Source organism: Gracilinanus agilis, chromosome 1 (genome assembly GCF_016433145.1).
Source record: "Gracilinanus agilis isolate LMUSP501 chromosome 1, AgileGrace, whole genome shotgun sequence".
Classification (NCBI taxonomy): Eukaryota; Metazoa; Chordata; class Mammalia; order Didelphimorphia; family Didelphidae; genus Gracilinanus; species Gracilinanus agilis.
The window spans coordinates 782300234-782320088 of NC_058130.1; the positions used below are offsets into that span (position 1 = coordinate 782300234).

The 19855-nt window shown below is 42.4% G+C and overlaps 1 protein-coding gene across 1 annotated transcript; it reads right to left on the minus strand.

The window, feature by feature from the left end:
- Positions 1 to 579: 579 nt before the first annotated feature.
- Positions 580 to 18915, minus strand: LOC123230433 (putative zinc finger protein 876). The gene is made up of 5 exons (XM_044656596.1): positions 18842 to 18915; positions 16578 to 16599; positions 10761 to 10887; positions 9948 to 10043; positions 580 to 1154 (listed from the first exon to the last, which is right to left on the minus strand). The coding sequence occupies exons 1-5, from the start codon at positions 18913 to 18915 to the stop codon at positions 595 to 597; spliced, it is 879 nt and encodes a 292-aa protein (XP_044512531.1). The 3' UTR covers positions 580 to 594.
- Between the last annotated feature and the right edge of the window lie 940 nt (positions 18916 to 19855).

The window sequence follows — 19855 nt, forward strand, 5'->3', positions numbered from 1 at the left end:
TTCTTCCTTTGGTGTCCATGTGCTTCCTTGCTCTCACCTGTGGTTCCAAGAAGGTGTAGCAACACAGTGGCCACACCTAGGTAAACCATTTCAGCAGATGGGCTAAACCAGGTTGAGGGAAACCAAAAGATCTCAAACCCTGCATGAGTTAGCAGGGTATCTACCCCAGACATGTGAAGACAATGGAAGGGGATAGATGAAAATGATTTGCTCCAATGATCATGAAAGCAGTGGAAGTAGGCATTGTAGAGCACTTAGAACTTGGTTAGACATCTTTAAAGGCAGTGGAAGTAGGCATTGTAGAGCACTTAGAACTTGGTTAGACATTAAAGAAATCAATTAAAGAAATCAAATTATATCCCAAGCCATCATCAGTCATCTTGACTTTTGTCTTGCCACTAGACTTTGATGACTGGAAAAAAGAGTGAGGCAACTCGGCCTGACTTAAATCCAATTCATGCACAAATCAAAAGACATCATTAATGATGTCATTCTGGTCCTTTGAGCACAAAGAACAACAACTAAATGACCCAAATTCTTTTCCAAACTTGAGTTCCCCTTATTCTCTCTGATGTTTATTAACTTCATACAGATTTATACCGATATGATTTTATTGGCATTGTGAATAGTTTCATGGCGAGTAAGCTCCTTTTTCCGACAGAAAGCCTTCCCACATTCATTACATTTATGAGGTTTCTCTCTAGTATGAACTCTCTGATGTTGAATAAGATGTGGACTCTGGCGAAAAGCCTTCCCACATTCATTACATTTATAAGGTTTCTCTCCAGTATGAATCCTTTGATGTTGAATGAGTTGTGTGCTCTGGGAGAAGGCCTTCCCACATTCCTTACATTTATAAGGTTTCTCTCCAGTGTGTACTCTCTGGTGTTGAGTAAGATGTGTGCCCCGGTGAAAGGCCTTTCCACATTCATTACATCTATAAGGTTTCTCTCCACTGTGAACTCTCTGGTGTTGAGTTAGTTGTCCACTATCCCAGAACACCTTCCCACATTCACTACACTCATGATTTTTCTCTCCAGAGTGAATCCTCTGATGTCGAGTAAGTACTGTTTTCTGGTAGAAGGTCTTCCCACATTCTTTACATTCATAAGGTTTCTCTCCAGTATGAATCCTTTGATGCTGAGTAAGTTGTACTCTCTGGCAGAAGGTCTTTCCACACTCATTACACTCATATGGCTTCTCTCTTTCATGACATCTCTGATGTACAGTAAGTTGTGGGCTCCGAATAAAGGCTTTCCCACATGTATTACATTCAAAAGGTTTCTCTCCAGTATGAATTCTTTGATGTTCAATAAGTCCTGTTTTACGGCGGAAAGCCTTATCACATGTATCACATTCATAAGGTTTCTCTCCAGTATGAATTCTCTGATGTTGAATAAGGTGTATGCTTTGGCGGAAGGTCTTCCCACATTCGTTACACTCATAAGGTTTCTCTCCAGTGTGAATTCTTTGATGTCGAATAAGGTCTTTGCTCTTAAAGAAGGCCTTCCCACATTCATTACATTTATAAGATTTTTTTCCATTATGAAGTCTCTGATGTCGAGTAAGCTGTATGCTCCTGCAGAAAGTCTTCCCACATTCATTACATTTGTAAGACTTCTCTCCAGGAAGAACTCTCTGGTGGTCAGTAAGGGTTGTGCCCCTATGGAAAGCATTCCCACATTCATTACATTCATAAGGTTTCTCTCTATTATGAACATCAGAAGAAACAAGTGATGGCCACTGGTAGGTTTTCCCACATTTTTTACATTCATAATTTTCTCCAGTATATAGTACAGAATTTTCTGTAAGATCTGAATTATCCCTGAATGATTGTCCATTCTTGTTATACTTTGAAAATGTCTTTGAAGAGATTCCATTATATTGACTTAGGTCAGAATACTGCCTGAATCCTTTTCTCTGCTTATCACATTTATGAAGACTCTTTTTAACAGATGTTTTTTGTTGTGAAACAGGCACTGGGCCTAGATTGACTCTTTTGCCATGCTGATTGAATTCATGGCTTCTTACTTCATGAGCAATTTCCCACTGGATGATTTTTACTGGCCTAGAGTTTTTCTCCTCATTTTTCTCCTGCCTTTCTAATTCAGTAGGATGTTTACAGCTTTCTCCTAATTTGGAGACACAAGCACCATCCTTTGTGAATTTTTCCTGGGATGACTTTTCCAAAAAAATGCTGGGTGTTGGAGTTGACTCCTTGGTTTCAGTTCTAGTCTCCCAATCTGAAAGAAAACAAATAGTATAAATAGTCTCTCTTTCTTCTTCATTATACTGAGTCTCATCTTCTGTCTTCCCCTTCAAGAAAAAAGACTGTCAAGGCTTTCAAAGATAAAACAATTGCTAATATTAGAATTAAATGTTTACAAAGTCAATGAAAACTTATAAAAGGCTCTTATATTGATCTTCAAAATAATCACAGACTCAAGGACACTTCCTACATTTTCCAAACGAGGAAACTAAAGTTCAAAATGATTTAGTGACTTGCTCAAGGGCATGATGTCAAATGTCAATCTTTGGGCTCTAAGTCCATTGATCTTTCTAACTATGATAATTCTGTATACCGTGAGTATAATTACTCTGCATATTTATTGAGACCTAAGGATTCAAACCACACTAAGACAACTTTTAGAGCAACATAAAGGACAAATATTTTTTCAATTATAGTTGACAAAAATCAAGTAAAGTATACCACTGAATTCATTTTGGTTACATTTAACAAGTATTTCTTCCCGCCCCCCTTCCCCTCCCTTACCTTCTGTCCTTATAGCAATTCTAAGACAGAAGAGAGGCAAGGGCTATGCAACTGGAGTTAAATGATTTGCCCAGGGTCACATAGCTAAGAAATGTCCAAGTCCAGATTTGAACCTAGATTCTTTCAACTCCAGGTCTGGCACTCTATCCATTGTGCTATATGGCTGACCCTCAACAAGTATTTTTTATGTAACTACTACATTTACAATTAAGGGCAGCATGAAATAATGAATCCAGGACTGTCTTCGGAGATGAAAAGACCTGTAAGAGATACTAGTTGTAACACCATGGACAACTTAATTTGACTTTTCAGTGTCCTAGGCTTTCAGTTACAGATGAAAGCATTCTCCATCAGTAGAATTTCCTTACCAGATCCCATGACAATGTGTGAAGTAAATTATTTAGGGGATTTTGATCCCACACAACCTAGTGGTAGGATATAGGAGTCACAGTTACATGCTGTATCTGATGACCTGATGGCCTGACACTGGCATCCTCTGGGTCCCAATCGTCTATGTGCCAGAGTCAGCAATGTCACCACGGAGGGAGAAGCTAGAATATTTAAAAATTGAGGGAGGGAAGGAGAAGGATCTTTTTGCTTCCACCTTTGAATGAATGGTCTCTGGGGTTTTGGTTTCTCTTGGCTTCCTTATCTGATTTGGCCAACTCTGGCAATCAGTGGCCTCAGTTATCCAGCTAAATCAGTGATTCCCAAAGTGGGCGCCACTGCCCCCTGGTGGGTGCTGCAGCGACCCAGGGAGGTGGTGATGGCCACAGGTGCATTTATCTTTCCTATTAATTGCTATTAAAATTTAAAAAAAAAAATAATTTCCAGGGGGCTAAGGAATATTTTTTCTGGAAAGGGGGCGGTAGGCCAAAAAAGTTTGGGAACCACTGAGCTAAATGGAGAATAAGAACTATCCTTAAAGTTAGAAAGGCTGAGATTTCTCTCTACCTCTATCAATTTTTCTCTCTTTACTAATAAATGCTTATAAATCTGGTAATAAGCCTCCAGATTAATTTGATTTATAACAACAACAAAATCATAAATCTGCACAGAAAAAATATTCAAGGTTCTGAGAGTAACAAAAAAAAAAAGAAAATTGGAGATTACATTCTACTGCATAGACTATTATAGTCATAGACTAGAGACAATAGTCATGGTTAAGAGTTAAACCAACTCTTTCATTTTGTAGAACCCAAAATTGTGTTGTTTTGAAATAAAACTAAGATGATTTGCTCAAAACGGCATGACAAATTAGCATAAGAAGAACATTTGACTCTAGGAGTAGCTTTCATCCCAGTGCTATTTTCTCAATACCATGTTGCTGACTCATATACTGCCAAATACACTCACTATTATCTGGAAGTATTTGTGCAAAGGCTGGATGAATATCATGACTAGAAATGACAAGATAAAAAGAACTACTAAGAATGGCCATGATAAGTTTAGGCCACCAGTCCCAGATGGTGGGACTATGTGATAGACCAATGATGGGCAAACTACAGCCCTCGGGCCAGATGCAGTCCCTGAAATGTTTTATCCAGCTGTTCCTGACATTATTCCTAATCTGATGAATACAATAAGTAGGATACAATACAATGAAACTTTGAAAGAGTTGCCTTAGAAACAGACTGACAGATGAGCATTTCCTTTCCTTTGGCCCCCTCTTTAAAAAGTTTGCCCATCACTGTGATAAGATAGTTCTTGCTTTACATAAGGGAACTTTCCAAAGATCTTGACATAAAGTTTTATATAATTCAATCTTGCCCTCAGACATAGCGGAGGGAAGGAGGAAAGAAAGGGGCCATGTACCCATGGAGGGAGGAACTGGTACATGGTTCAAAGACACTTGGGGGCTAGTCAGAGAGGCAAGATCAAGAGACAAGGGCCAGGGCTAGCCTTGTGGGGGCTTGGCAAGAGGAAGAACATGCAGGGGGCAGACACAGGGGGGCTAGACATGGTCACAGACAGGAGAAAATGGGTGATATGTAGTGGCCTGGGATGAATATGTGGTACGTAAACAGAGATGAACATTAGACAGATAAATAGGACCTGGGTACATGGGCACAGTGGGGCAAAGCCCACTGATAGCAGCAACAGTTTCTCTGTGTCTTTTTTCTGCTTTCATTCAGAGTTTTTAGGGTTGTTTTTTTTGGTAGGTGGGGTGGAAGGCCACAGAGTACTAAGCCAAAGGGTAGGAGTGAAAAGACAGCAAATACTATACAGTAAAGTTAACAAAGGGGTTTTTGGGAGTCCATATTTCTTTCAAAATTCTTTATGTGAAGTCAAATTGGTATAATGTGAATTTATGTAAAGCAAGAACTGTCTGTACCCAAAGAATGGGTCACTGCAATTGCAGAATCACTGCCAGTCTTCTACAAAACAATACAAAGAATGTGAGATGATCCCAAGACTACATAAGTGGAGGACATGTGTTCATAACTTTTGTAAAAATAAAAAAGAATGGACTCTACAAACTATTGGTCAGTGAGCTTGATGTTAATTCCCAACAAAATCCTAGAAGGTATCACTGTTGGGCATTATTAGAAACCATCTAGAAAAGGAAGCAATGGCTGCAAAGATCCAGTGTGACTTCTCCGAGAACATGCCATGCCATGCCAAAAAGATTGGTGCTCACCAAAGAGATAATAAGGAAAAAAACTTGCACAAAAATATTTAGAGCCGCGCTTTTCTGGTAGCAAAAAATTGGAAAATGAAGGAGTGTCCCTCGATTGGGGAATGGCTGAACAAATTGTGGTATCTGTTGATGATGGAATACTATTGTGCTCAAAGGAATAATAAACTGGGAGGAATTCCATGTGACCTGGAATGACCTCCAGGAAGTGATGCAGAGTGAAAGGAGCAGAACCAGGAGAACATTATACACAGAGACTGATACATTATGGCACAATTGAATGTAATAGACTTTTCAACCAGCAGAGATGCAATGACCCAGAACAATCCAAAGGAACTTGTGAGAAAGAATGCTGTTTACATCCAGAAAAAGAACTGTGGAAATGGAAAAGCATTAGAAAAATATGTGATTGGAATATGATTGGGGTTTTGATATTAAAGGATCACGCTACTGCAGATATGAATAACACAGAAATAGGTTTGGAACAATGATATATGTATAACCCAGTGGAACTGCTTGTTGGATTCAGGAGGGGGAAAGAAAGAATGAGGCGGGGGGTGGGGGGTGGGGTTAGATTATGAATCATGTAACCAAGGAAAAATATTCTAAATAAAAAAAGGGGGGAAAAAGATTGATGTCAAAAGTTAGTAAGTTTTGAAAACAGGAATGCCAAATTATTGGCAGTCCCAGAAAAACATACTCTGAATATTAGTCCAAAAAAGCCAATTATGACAATAAGTGTTTTACTTGGTAATCACCAAATTGACAAAGGTGGAAAAAAATCCAAATAGTTAAACATGGAAAGGATGTGGGAAGAAATAGATAGAATACGTTGTTGGTAGTCCTGGGAATTGAAGCAATTGTTCTAGATAACAATTTGGAGGTTTTCCAGAAAAGTTACTGATATGGTCATCCTCTTTCAACTTAGAGATGCTTCAAATCACCTGTTTCAAATGAATGACACCCTCAGGTCTAGAAAGGATGGGCAGAGTTGCCTGACTGCAGTAATAAGTGTCCTGATTTTCAAAAGGGGAGAGAACAGAATCTGCAAACCATAGGCTAGGCGAATGTGACTTCCATCTGGGGGTAATCCTTGATAGGATCGATAAAGACGTGAGTAGCAAAGTGACTCTTACAAAGAGCAGGTGAGGCCAGGCAATCTTCACCTGCTGGCAATGTTCTAGCTAGTGTCTTATTCCATTCCTCTGGAGAAGTTGGAGAGGTTTCATCAAGAAATGGGAGGACAGAGAGATGTTGATCCTGGAGAAGACTCAGGATGTGATAACAGTAAGAGAATTAGAGGGAGTCAGACAGCTGCTCATGGCTTATCTCACTGGGGGAGGAGCCTTTCAGTAACATGGCCCCAGGGATCAGGGCTAGGCCCCTCGCTTTCTTTCAGTGTCTCCGATAAGGGAATGGATGGTATAGCAGCAAATCTGCAAATGACCCAAACCTGCAAGGAACATATTGGTTGACAGAGTCAGGATCCGAAAGGATCTCAACAGGCCAGCGCAGTGGGCTGAATCTAGGATGGAATTCAAAGGGAAGAAATGTAAAGTTTTAACTTCATGAGTACAAGAGGGGGGAATGTGACTGTACAGTCATTTGTTTGAAAAAGATCTGGGGGTTTGAGCAGATTTGAAGCTTCACAGGAGTCAGGCATGTGACATGGCAGTCAAAAGAGCCCAGGAAAGCCTGGGGACCCAGCAACAAGAAGGCAGGACCTGCTGTCATCCACTTCCCTCTGACCTTTTCTGAGCTGGATTAGAAAGATGCCCATCAGCTAGAGAGTGCCCAGAAGGTCCTAGATACAGTCCAATATCCCAAGAGGATCAGTCAAGCATCAGGAGATGCTTATCCTGGAGAAGACTTAGAAGGATGTGATAACTCCCTGGCAAGTGTATGAAGGGCTCTCAGGTAGAGGAGAGAACAGGGCAGGGCAGACTCAAGAGCAATGCACCCCATCTGCAGGAAGCTGAGGCCCATTGAGACCTGAGGTTAGGAAATGCTTCCAAACTATCCAAGCTGTCCCAGTGGGATGAGCTGCCTATATTTCACCAGTCTTCTGCAAAGAATTAGGTAGATGTGAATGATGGCCACAGGAACAGAATATATAGAATATAATGGGGCATCATGGGAAAATGGAGAAAGGGACTTTTACAATCAGAACTTGGACTAAACCAATTTATAAAAACAATCTGGTTGTGGATAAAAGCTGGAAGACAATGGAACAGAACAGGTGATTCCCAGGAAGAACGAGAGACAAACAACAGCCTGTTGTCACTGTTGTTAAGTGGTTCTGGTCTTGTCCAACTCTTTGTGACTCTGTTTGGGATTTTCTTGACAAAGGGACTAGTTTGTTATTTCCTTCTCCAGCTCACATTAGAGAGACTGAGACAAGCAGGGTTCAATGACTGTTATATTCATAATCTGGGAAATGATGGATGCCACCTTGAATGACAGGGAAGGCAGCTGGAAGACACGGAATGTTCCCAGGTGCCATGAGCCAGGGGCAAACGTCGTTTGGCCTGACTGTATAAATACCCCTGATAGCCACTTGGTGTTGTGAGGAGATTAGGAAGTAATTAATTAAGTATTGTATTAAGTATCCAACATTGGATGGGGTCTCTCTAGGTCTCTCTGGGCTCTGGAGGTCTCTGGACAGAAGTCTCTGGACTGGGAAATCTCTGAGTGGGTGGTGAAGGGAGGCAGGGAGGTCTATGAAGAAGAGGGTAGGAAGGATCTGAATATTTCCTGAAGACTGTGAGAGCTAGTGCATCACCAAACACTGGTAGTGAGAAAGCTGAAAGAATAAGATCACCAACACAGCTGCATCAATAGCAGTCCCTATTCTCTGGCTTGGCTGTGGCCAGGCTGGGCCACAGGTACTGGAGAATAAAGCTCCAGCTTCTACTTGATCAATAGCTTCTAGTGGCATAGATAATAGATTGATAGGGTCTCCAATCCCCAATCCTTGTCCTGTTTATCCTTTCCCTGATTTAGATAAAGAGGGTTTAACAAGTACCTTCCTGAGTGGTCTTTATATCACGACCCTTGGAGAGGGAGTCAACGCAGTCAGATACCAAACGTGATCCAAGGCAAATCAAAAGCTCTATATTAATCTATCTAACCCCAGGTTGGACCTGAAAAGGTTACCCCTCCATCTAACCTTTCGGGGGTCCTCCCTGGGCAACTGTTAGAGAAAAGGGGAAATTATAACAACTATCAAGGGCAATCATTTGCAGCTAGGGAGAATACAGATAGATACATTCATATCACTGTATAGCTATATCTCCTTAGAACCCCCCTTTTTGTTTATAACATGACTCACCTAGGGTCACACAGCTGGTGTCTAAGGCCAGATTTGAACTCGGGTTTTCCTGACCAGATAGGGATAGAGGCCACCTAGCTATACCAGACTAGTTTTGACAAATCTAAGATCGGTAAACAGGAGGCAGAAGGATAATTATTTAACCAAATTCATCAGAGAAATTGGATGGCTATCTTATGATCAAGGGGATTAAGGAAGGAAATAAGCATTTATTAAGAATTTGACAAATATTATCTCATTGGAGCCTCACCATCCTTCAAGGTAAGAGCTATTCTTATCCCCATTTTAAAGATGAGGTTGTGGAGGCAGACAGAGGGGAAGTGATTTCCCCAGGGTTCACACAGTTCTCTATGCCCTCTTCTCCCCTCCACATGCTGTTTCCATTCTCCTCACACTGACACAATTAGACACCTCCATACGTGCTGAAACCCTCCTGCCTCCTAGAGAAATGCTAACTCCTTGAACCTAAGGGCTCTTCTTCTTCTTCACTCTCTCCCTATAACCCCCAGCATCTAGGCAGGTGACTTTCCACACCAGCTACTTGATGCAGTCTTCTCACATTGGATTGGATTAGAAGAACATGCAGACCCGGTCAACAAACGGGGGAAAGGACAAGACATGACAAAATAAATGGCTTTGACTGCATGTCACAGTTTTAGCACCAGAGAAAAACAAAACATCCAGAAAGAAATGATTGGGAGGAAATGTTTTGGTATAAAAATTTCTACACACACCATGAAGGTTTAGAGGGAAACAAAGAAGCATATGGCTCATAGTGGCCACTAATTTGTTAAATTGTCATTCAAATGTTTGGGGCGCCTAGGTAGCACAATGGATAGAGTGCCCAGCCTGGAGTTGGGAGGACCTGGTTTTAAATATGGCCTCAGACACTTCCTAGCTGTGTGACCCTGGACAAGTCAGTTAACCTCCATTGCTTAGTCCTTGCTGTTCTTCTGTCTTATCATTGATACTAGAACAGAAAGTAAGGGTTTTAAAAAATTTCCATTCAAATTTTAACAAGAGAGGCTGTTTTCTATGAATGAAGGGATGCTCAAAAGTGCTTGGTCAAGATGCTGGGTCATTTCTACGAGGGGGCTTACTCTAGACAGCCCAGAGGGTCTCCCCAGGGATTTTCCTGATCACCACATAACCAGCTGAGATTTTGTGAGTGAAGTCCTATCTCCTTCCTGACTCGCCCGGCTCACCTGCATCGCTGTCACTCAGGACTTCTTCTTTGAGGTTCCAGGGTTCTTGGCCTTGTTCCAACTGGCTGATCACATCTGGTTTGGAAATCACGAGCCCTGTTCAATGGAAATGGGAAAGTACTGGGTTTAGAGAGCCAGCTGAGAATGCAATCCAAGGCTTCTCTTATGGACCGGAAGGAATGGGGAAGGGTGGGGGGAATTAGGCATGCTGAGAAAGCCCAGGAAGTCGAAAAATGAGCCCCAGAGGCATGCTCAGTGGAAATGGGTCACAGAGTTAATTTAGGCCTAGGGAGGAAATTAGGATCAAGAGCCTGCTAAGAGGACCTTTAATGCAAGGGTTCTTAACCTCTTCTGTGTCCAGTCCCCTGCAACCCATCGGGTTTGCTTAGAATATTTTTAAAGTCACAAAATAATGATAAAGAAACCAATTCTAGTAAAATATATGGATCAAAATGTTAAATAAAAAACAAGCTCACAGACTCCAGGTTAAGAATCCTATCTATAAGGCCTTAAGGAAGCTGCCCTGGTATTTTAGGGGAGAATCCTTGACTTGAAGGAACAGGAAGCAAGAAAGGTACAAACTCAAGGCCAACACAAACTGCCAGTTTCCAAGGGTAGAAATCAAAGACCTTCCACCCAGAAATGGAGAAGGCCCCTTTTACCTGAGCACAAAAGGGTTATCTGGAATCTCTGGTCTCAGCTTGCCAAAATGGTGACTGCTAAACACTTAAGAGACCCCCCAGCATGTAGTGGGGAAGGAAGTGAGAGTCATCCAATGGGTAGATTTGGAGGCCCAGGGGGAGCCGTCCTCACCCAGGCAGACCAGGTTCTCATAGTTCTCCAGCATCACCTCCCGGTACAGCTCCCTCTCAGCAGGGCCCAGGTGGTGCCACTCCTCCAAGGTGAAGTCCACAGCCACATCCTGGAATGTTACTGATTCCTGAAATGACAAACACACAAGTGTACACCCAAGAATTCTGTGGTGGACGCTTCTGGGAAGACGGATGAAGATCTAAGGAAGAAGGAGTAGAGCTGATAACGCTTGGGCCTGTGAGCATCTACCGTGAGCCTAAGTTTAAACTCAATTCATGGGACAAAACCAGAGGGGCAACAGCTCCTATGTGGTGGTGCATTTGGGGGTTCCACATTATCTCCACTTCCAGCTGACAAGCCTATAATATGAAACAAACATTCATGATCAGAATTTAACTGAGAAGGGTATTGAGGCGGCTCAGTGGATAAAGCATCTGGCCTGGAGAAGGGAAGTCCAGGGTTCAAATCTGGCCTCAGAAGCTTTCCAGCTGTGTAACTCTGGGCAAGTCATTTAAATTGCTTAGCTCTCACTGCTCTTCTGCCTTAGAGCCCATATTTAGCATCAATTCTAAGCAGAAGAGTTTAAAAAAAAAAAAAGGAGAATTTAATGAAGACAAGACCATCTACCTAGTTCAGGGCTTCTTAACCTTTTGGGGGTCCTGGATCCCCTCTGAGGGTCTTGATAAGCCCTGGACGCCTTCTCAGAAGAATGTTGTTTAATGCACAAGAGGACCAATGATAGTGAAATACATTCAACAAAAATTTTTCTTTAACCCTTACTTTCTGTCTTAGTAACAACTCTAAAACAAAGGACAAGGGCCCGGCAATGGGAGTTAAGTGACTTGCCCAGGGACACACAGCTAGGAAGTGTCTGAGGCCAGATTTGAACTCAGGACCTCCCAATTCCAGGCCTGGTGCTCTATCTACAGAACCACCTCACTGCCTCCATTTAACAAAATATTCAAAAAACAAAAAATAAAGTTAACTGACCCCAAGTATGGAGCCCCTGCTCCAATCCAACCTGTACTTGGACCAAAGATTCCCCCAAAGTGCTCATCTAGTATCAGTGTGAAGCCCTCTGATGGGCTTAGAGATACTTCCAATGATTAGGAAGCTTTTCCTGATGACTCGCCTACATTTTCCTATCTGCACAATCCTCTCAGCTGCTCCTGGTGCTGCCCCAGAGCCAAGCAGAACAAGGCTAAAAGACAGCCCGACCCTCCATGAGCTAGAGAGAGTTACTATGGTATCACTAAATCTTCTCTTCTCCAAAGGAACCATCCAGTTTTTCCAACTTTGTTCTTGTATGGTAAGTACTTCTTTCCTCTCATTATCCTGGGAATCCCTCCATCCATTGAGAAGGCAAGAAATATGCTATCCATCACACATGAGAAGTCATGAAAAGATCTTCCTATTAGCCAAGATGTGAAAAAAAAACAGCAAGAAGAATAAGGAAAGTGAAAGAAAAGTCTGCTTCTGCCTGTACTCAGACTCTAACCATTCTTACTCTGGAAATGGGTAGCAATTTTCATCTGGCTTCTTTGGAATCATCTCGGGCCACTGTATTGCTGACAGTAGCTAAGTCTTCCACAGCTGATCACTGTACAATGTTTATGTTTCTGAGTACACTGTTCTCCTGGTTCTGCTCACTTCTCTCTGCATCAGTTCATGTAAGACTTCCGAGTCTTTCTGAAACTGTCCTGTTTATTATCATTTCTTATAGCACAAGAGAATTCCATAACAATCATGGATCAGAACTTATTTAGGCATTCCCCAATAGTTGACAATCTCCTCCATTAAAAATTCTTTGCCACCACAAAGAGTGGCCATATTTTTGTACACATAGGTCTTTTTCCTTTTCCTCTGATCTCTTTGAGATAGAAATCTAGTAGTGGCACTAAAATTCCCTATTACTGTCCAAGGTACCACTATCCTTCCAGGCCCTCAGATTCACAATGTAGGAGTCATCCTGAGCTCCTCACTCTTTCTTAACCCCAACATTCAAGCTGGTGTCAAGGCCTGTTATGTCACCTTTACATTATCTCTTGAATATACCCTCTTCTCTCTCCTGACACTATCTCCATCCTGGTACAGACCCTCATCTCTTCACATTTGGACTATTGCAATAGCTTCTGCCTACATCAGGTCTCTCCTCACCCCAGCTCATCCTCCATTCAGCCTCTAAAGTCTAGGTCTAACCATGTCAACCCCCTCCCCCTCAATAAAATCCAATGGCTCCCTGTTACTGCCAGGAGTGAATATAAAATCCTATTTGGCATTCAAAGCCCTTCATAGTCTAGCTCCCTCCTCCTGCTCCTTTCTTCTTACACTTTACTCCCTCCAAGTGTTCTCTGAATCCTTGACACTGGCCTCCTGGCTAGTTCTTTCTCCTCCTCTGACCACTGACCTCCTGCATTCCTTTAGGTCCCAACAAAAGTCCTACTTTCTCTTGGGGCAGCTGGGTAGCTCAGTGGAGTGAGAGCCAGGCCTAGAGACAGGAGGTCCTAGGTTCAGATCCAGCCTCAGCCACTTCCCAGCTGTGTGACCCTGGGCAAGTCACTTGACCCCCATTGCCCACCCTTACCAATCTTCCACCTATGAGACAATACACCGAAGTACAAGGGTAAAAAAAAAAAAAAAAGTCCTACTTTCTCCAGGAAGCCTTTCCCAAGCCCTCTGCATTTCAGGTCCTTCCCTCTGTAAATTACTTCCTATTCATCTTGTATGGAGCTTACTCTCAATAGATTTGTTTGCTTGCTATCTCTCCCATTAGATTTTAAGCTTCTTGAGGGAAAGGCCCATTTTTGGTCTCTGTTTATACTCCCAGAACTCAACATCATGCCTGTCACATAGTAGGTGCTGCTTAAATGTTTACTGACTGGTTAGTTGAGGTTTTAAACCTTGACAACATTTACTATTGCTATTATTTTGTTTACATTTCTTCTGCCTTCCTCAAGGATCAGCCATTGTCCTGGGCACACACTGAACCTAAACATTGTGATATACGAACAAGTGACCATAGGGACAGAAAGGAGATGGATACTAGGGAAGGCAAAGAATATCCTCTGGAGTAAATCACCAGTGAGAAAGGAGGTGTTACCATTAAAATTACCTTGAGGGACTGATTTTGGGATAAGAATCTCTGTTAATTGATTATATCAGTTCATCGGTTAGGCCAGCATCTTAACCAATAAAGTGACATAGGTAATGGCCCTCTCTTAATGACCAGAGACCCCAAAGCTTGGTCAGGCAGCTCAATGTATAGTTTTAGAAGCTCTTCATTCAGCACCTCCCTTAAATGTGCCAAGACAAATTGTGTTCAAAAGGAAGACATTCTTTGGGATTCCTAAGGACAAAGAAAATGCAAAAAGTAGTAGATTGGATGGAACCTGTGACCCAGATTCCAGATACAGGAATACAAAGTAATTCTCCCTAATATATTGGAATTGAGGCCTTTACTCCAAGAATTCTGACATAAGAATTAATACAATATGTGAAAAATAAATTCCCCCAAAAGGGTTAGTGAAAAGAGGCCTGCATTGGCTACGGAGGACCCTGATCTCAAATCCTGGCTCCACTGTTTACTCGGAAGCCATGGATAAGTCCCTTCTCCTTTTAGGGTTTCCATTTCCATTTCCAGTCCTTTGAATCAATGGTGGCCCCAATGTCTTAGGTTACAGAATAGTGCAGAGAAACTGTTCATACTTTGAAGTCATTATAAAAGTAAATTAACTCCAACTTACCTGTTGGGCCCTGGAAGCCAGGTGGTCAGGAGTCATTTTCTTCTAAATGCTGTCCTGGATGGAGAAGGATTCCAGATTCCTCAGGAGGCCAAGCTGGGGAAGAAAAGGCAACAATGAGCAGGAGTTCTGGCACGGCAGCCCCAGAGCAGGGCCTCAGAAGCCCTCTACATCTTCATGATCACCTGGGGATCAGAGCCACCTTGGGAGTTTCTCTGAGAACTGACCTGAACTGAGCAAATATAGACTAAGACCCTACTTTGTAGGACCGGGAAAAAGGAACAGAAGGGAAATAAGCCCTTCTTTCAGAACACAGTAACCACAGCAATATCCCTGAACACAGGAATAAGTGGGATAAAAGCCTGCACCTAGAACTAGCCCCGGGACCTCAGGAGAGTCACTTAACTACCTGTCTGTAAACTGGGTACAATGATATTTATGGTACTGGCTTCATTAGGCTGTTCTGAAACAGCGTCTATAGAGCACTCTGTGAACCATAACCCCCTATAAATGCCAATTCTCGTTGTTGTTGTTGTTATTCACCAAGATACAACAGATAGTTAAGAAAACCCAGGGCAATCCAAGGAGAAAGCGAGTCCTGCCAATGAGTGTATCAGGAAAGGGTTAATCCTGGAGGCAACATATGACATGGACCTAGACGGAAGGTGGAGACTAGTCGAGAACACATTCTAGGATCTCTTGGGGAACAGGTTGCATCTGAACTCATCTCTTCCAGCTCTAAGAGAGAGCGCAAGAGGCGCGCCCCGTCCCCGTGCCTGGAGCCTTTAATTGGTTACAAGCGCTAACCCACCTCCCCACTACCCAATGGGGGGAGAAGTCAATTCGCGAAAGGGCGTGGCAATCCCTCAACGGAGGGTGTGGCCAGGCTTCTCTCCTCCAGCGAAAACCGAGGCCCAGCCAGCTGGAGCGCCTCTGATTGAGTCTCTACCCCAACCCCACCTTCCCATTCTGTCCAATGAAGGGACAACTCGAGAAGGGATGTGGCCTTCTGGGCTGGGGCGCGCCTGGGTGAGCGGATTCTCCCTCTCCCGGTGGAAGAGAATATGGCTTCCCAGGCAGCTCTGATGTCTGATTGGTCAAGACTGTTGCCCCGCCCCCGTTTCAACCAATGAGCGTTCAATTGAAAGATGGCGCGTGTAGAGTAGGCGGTGACTGGGGGAATGCGCATGCGTATCTATTCCTTTTCTCATCCTATTGTAAATGGAAGGGAGGAGAAAAGCCAGGTGACCCGAGCCCCGCCCCCTCCTCGACCCGGGCCCTCGCCCGCTCGGTCCTACCTCCTTCTCGTCTCTCCCTGGACCAGCCAGTTCCGCTACCCCACGTAGTGCCGAGGCCCCACAGTAGCGGAGGCGATCCGGAGTCCGCAAAGAATGAGACTTGTAAAGGCTTACTTTCCGGAAGTGGCGTGCTGGTGTGGTCCTCCTCGCTTTCAGGAGGCAGTGACTTCTGGGAAATGTAGTTCAGGGGCCTTTTTGGCTCTCTACAGTGTGTTTCCTAACCTCTACTTTCATTCCCCTACTGTCTAACCTTGGCTTTTACCCTTTTCTGTGTAATGGACTCCCCAACTTTTATGGCAGCCGGGTGAATCCTGTGGATCTTTGTTTTTAAATACGTCATAAACAAATGCAAAGGAAACTAATTTTCGAAATATTGAAATAAACACATTTAATGAAATAGAAGACTTTTCCAAGTGTTCCTAAGGAAAACATCAGAGCTGAACAGAAAATTCGACTTACAAGCAAATTGGATTTAAGTGAGGCAGAGAGCTGCTCAAAGTAGTCAGCCTCACGCTCCCGTGTAGAATCACCCAAGTCCAGTGGCAAGACAAAAGTCAGGAGTGGTGACGGCCCCAGATGTAGTGGATGATCTTGGGGACATCTTTGATGGCTGACCTAGCTTTTAGCACTCTGCAGTGCCAGTTTCTGCCATTTTCGTGGCTTTGTTCACCATTGGAACAAATTGTTCTCATGTGCCTGTTCTGCAAGGGGAAGTCTTCACATGCTTGGAATTGACAACCCCTTTACTCACACTGATGAGTTTAAGACCTACTGGTTACCCTAAACTTGTTGCCATCCCATCTGCCAAGGGAAAAGTGGAAAAGGATAGAGCCTTTTAGAGCATCCCCTTCTTAGTGGTTGATGGATATCTTACAAAAGAGATGAAAGAGAAATAAAATAGGAAGGAGGAGAAGCAGAAGAGAGTAGTAGCCATAAAACCTAGAGAAATAATAAGGGAAGAGGATGGTGAAATGTCAAAGACTGCAGAGAGGCCAAGAAGAATAAGGTTTGAGGAAGTACTATTAGTTTGTCCAATTAAGAAAGAGGTTGCTGGTAATTTTGGAGAGAATAGACTTAGTTGAATGAGGTCAGAAGCAAGACTGTAGTATTTAGAGTGAGAAGAAAGGAACTGGAGTCACCTATTATAGATAGCCTTTCTGGTCAGAGGGTTACAGGACAATAGGTTGGGGAAATTGGATGGCTCAAATCAGAATTTTTTGAGGATGGAGAAGACAATGATGATATGTTTGTAAGCAGTAGGGAAGCAGCTAATAGACAAGGAGAGACTGAGGGTGAGTGAGGATAATAGAAGAAGCAATCTCCTGGAGATCTTATCAACTCCCCTGGATTTAATGGCTACCCCAACTACTCAATAAACTTTAAAGGCTTCCTGTTGCATCCAGAGACAGATACCAAATACTCTGCTATTCAAAATCATTTGTAACTTAGTCTCCTCCTACCTTTCTGGTCTTCTCAAATCTTGCTCCCTTACACATATTCTCTGATCCAGTGACACAGGCTTCTGGGCTATTCCAGAAATTCCTGGAACAAAACACTCCATTTCTCAGTTCTGAGTAGTCTCTCTGGTTGCTTCCCATATTTAGAACCACTCTGCCTCCTTCACTCTGACTACTGGCCTCTCTGGCTTCCTTTAAGTCTCAACTAAAATAATACCTTTTAATTAAAATCTTCCCCAACTGCTCCTAACTACACTGTCTTTCTTCTGTTAATTATTTCCCATTTACCCTGAATATAGTTTGCTTTTTACATATTTGTTTGCATGTTACTTCTCCCATTAGATTGTAAACTCCTTGAGGAAAGGAATGTCTTTTGCCTCTTTTTGTGTCCTCATATTTAGTCCAGTGCTTGGCATATAGTGGGCAATTCAAAGCAGTACTCAGGGGAAAATTTATATCCCTGAGTGCTTATGTTGATAAAATACAGAAAAAGCAGATCATTGAATTGGGCATGCTACTAAAAAAAAACTAAGAAAATAAACAAATTTAAAATCCCCAGTTAAAGATTAAATTGGAAATCCTAAAAATCAAAGGAAAAATTTGTAAAATTGAAAATAAAAGAATTATTGAACTAATAAATAAGACCAGGAACTGGTTCTATAAAAATAAATAAAATAAATAGAATACTGGTTAACTTGATTTAAGAAAAGAAAGGAGAATCAAACTACCTGTATCAAAAATGAAAAGAATGATTTCACTTCTAACGAAAAGAAAATTAAAGCAATTATTAGGAGCTATTACACTCAATTATATGACAATAAATCTGATGATCTAGGTGAAACGAATGAACATTTACAAAAATATAAATTGCCTAGGTTAACAAAAGAGGAAATAAATAATCCCATCTCAGAAAAAGACATTGAACAAGCTATCAATGAACTCCCCAAGAAAAAATCCCCACAGTGGGCACTTAATCAATGTTTATTGATTGATTGGATTAAAAAAAAAGGACCTAGACAATATTTTGGGAAACCATAAAAAAATCGTTCCCATTCTCCTCAATCCCCTTCTTCCATTCAGACGCCTTAGAACCATAGGACAATGTAGAAAAAGAAAAGATGTACTTGGTTATTCCATTGCACTGGGTCTTCTGACTAGTTTTCCAGCCTCCCTCCTGAAGAAGAGAAACACTATCCAATCATATACCAAAATTTCTTGCTTTTGACATAAGAGGAGAAAATGCATGTAGGCAATATGGTGTAATGGGTAAAGGGCTGGTCTTTGAATCAGGAAGACCCAGGTTCAAGCCCTGACTCTGAAATATTCTAGCCTTTTGATCAAAAAAAGGGGAAAGGACCTACTGTCAGACCTGGCTACAGGTGTCTGACCTTAGGTAAATGAGACAGAGAGTTGAGTAATGATAGGAGGCTTTATTGTGGGAAGGGGTGGTGGGGTAGGAAGGAAAGCAAGGCCCCCCTCCCTGCAACCAGTAGATGGCTAGGGGTCTAAAAGGGGGCAATCTTTTATAGGGTGGTGGTCTGGGATGAGGTAACCTGAGTTGTCTCTTTTAGGCAAAGTTGGGGTACTTGTGTCCAGATGACTGGATATCCCCAAGGGTGTGGGGCATCATGGTTCCTGGGGGTGGGAAGTTCCAAGACATGGTGGTCAGTGATGCAGGAGGTCATTTGTCTAGGCCTGACAGGGAAGTCCTGATGTTCTGCCAGGCTTTATTGTTTTGGCAGTTTCTATCGAAGGCAGGCAGGTGCTTGGGGAAGGGGGAAAGGGGAGGGCTTTGGTCCCAGGATCTATCAACCTCAAGGATAGACTCTCTCCTGTGTTCAGTGAGTTAAGTGCATGGCTCACAGACTTTCTCTCCTCTTCAACTCATGTTTTCATACTACAGAATACAAATATACATATTAATACTCCTTCAGACTGTCTGGGGTGTGTAAGGGGTAAAATATTAAAGAGTTGGACTAAATATATAAGAGTGTGGTCACCAGAAATTAATATATCTCGAGTTAGAATGACTTTTTATGATGGCTTATTTACAAAAGGAGAAAGAGTGAAAGTAAGAAAATCAGAGTGAGAAGATAATTACTCTGGCCTGGTCTGAACCAGGTAGTTCTAAGGGAAAATTCAAGAGCAGTTCAAGGTCCCCAGTTGGAGCTCCTCCAGGGTCAAATTCAAAGCGAAAGAGCTGGTCACAGGAAGTTCTTGCCTCTTTTAAAAACCATTCCTTTTGTCACTTCCTGTGCCTTCCTTCCACTTTACATGGACCAGTTGCAGCTATAGTTTTGCTTAGTCAATTTTGATTCATCACTCACTATAGCACATATGGGTCACATCCCTCCCCCACTTAAGGATAAAATAGGGTGTATACAGTTCTGGTGATTAAATCCAAAAATGGGCAGGGGAGAATTAATCCCATCTTCACAGTATATAAATTTGTGGGAAGCCAATAAGAGAACAGATAAAAATCTGAGACTCCTCTTTTGACCCCTTTTGTGATCCTTGTGATTTCTTCTTGAAAAGTATTATGGCCTTACTGAAAAGCTTTAAGTTCCTATCAAACCTGAATTTAAAGGGTTAACACTGTT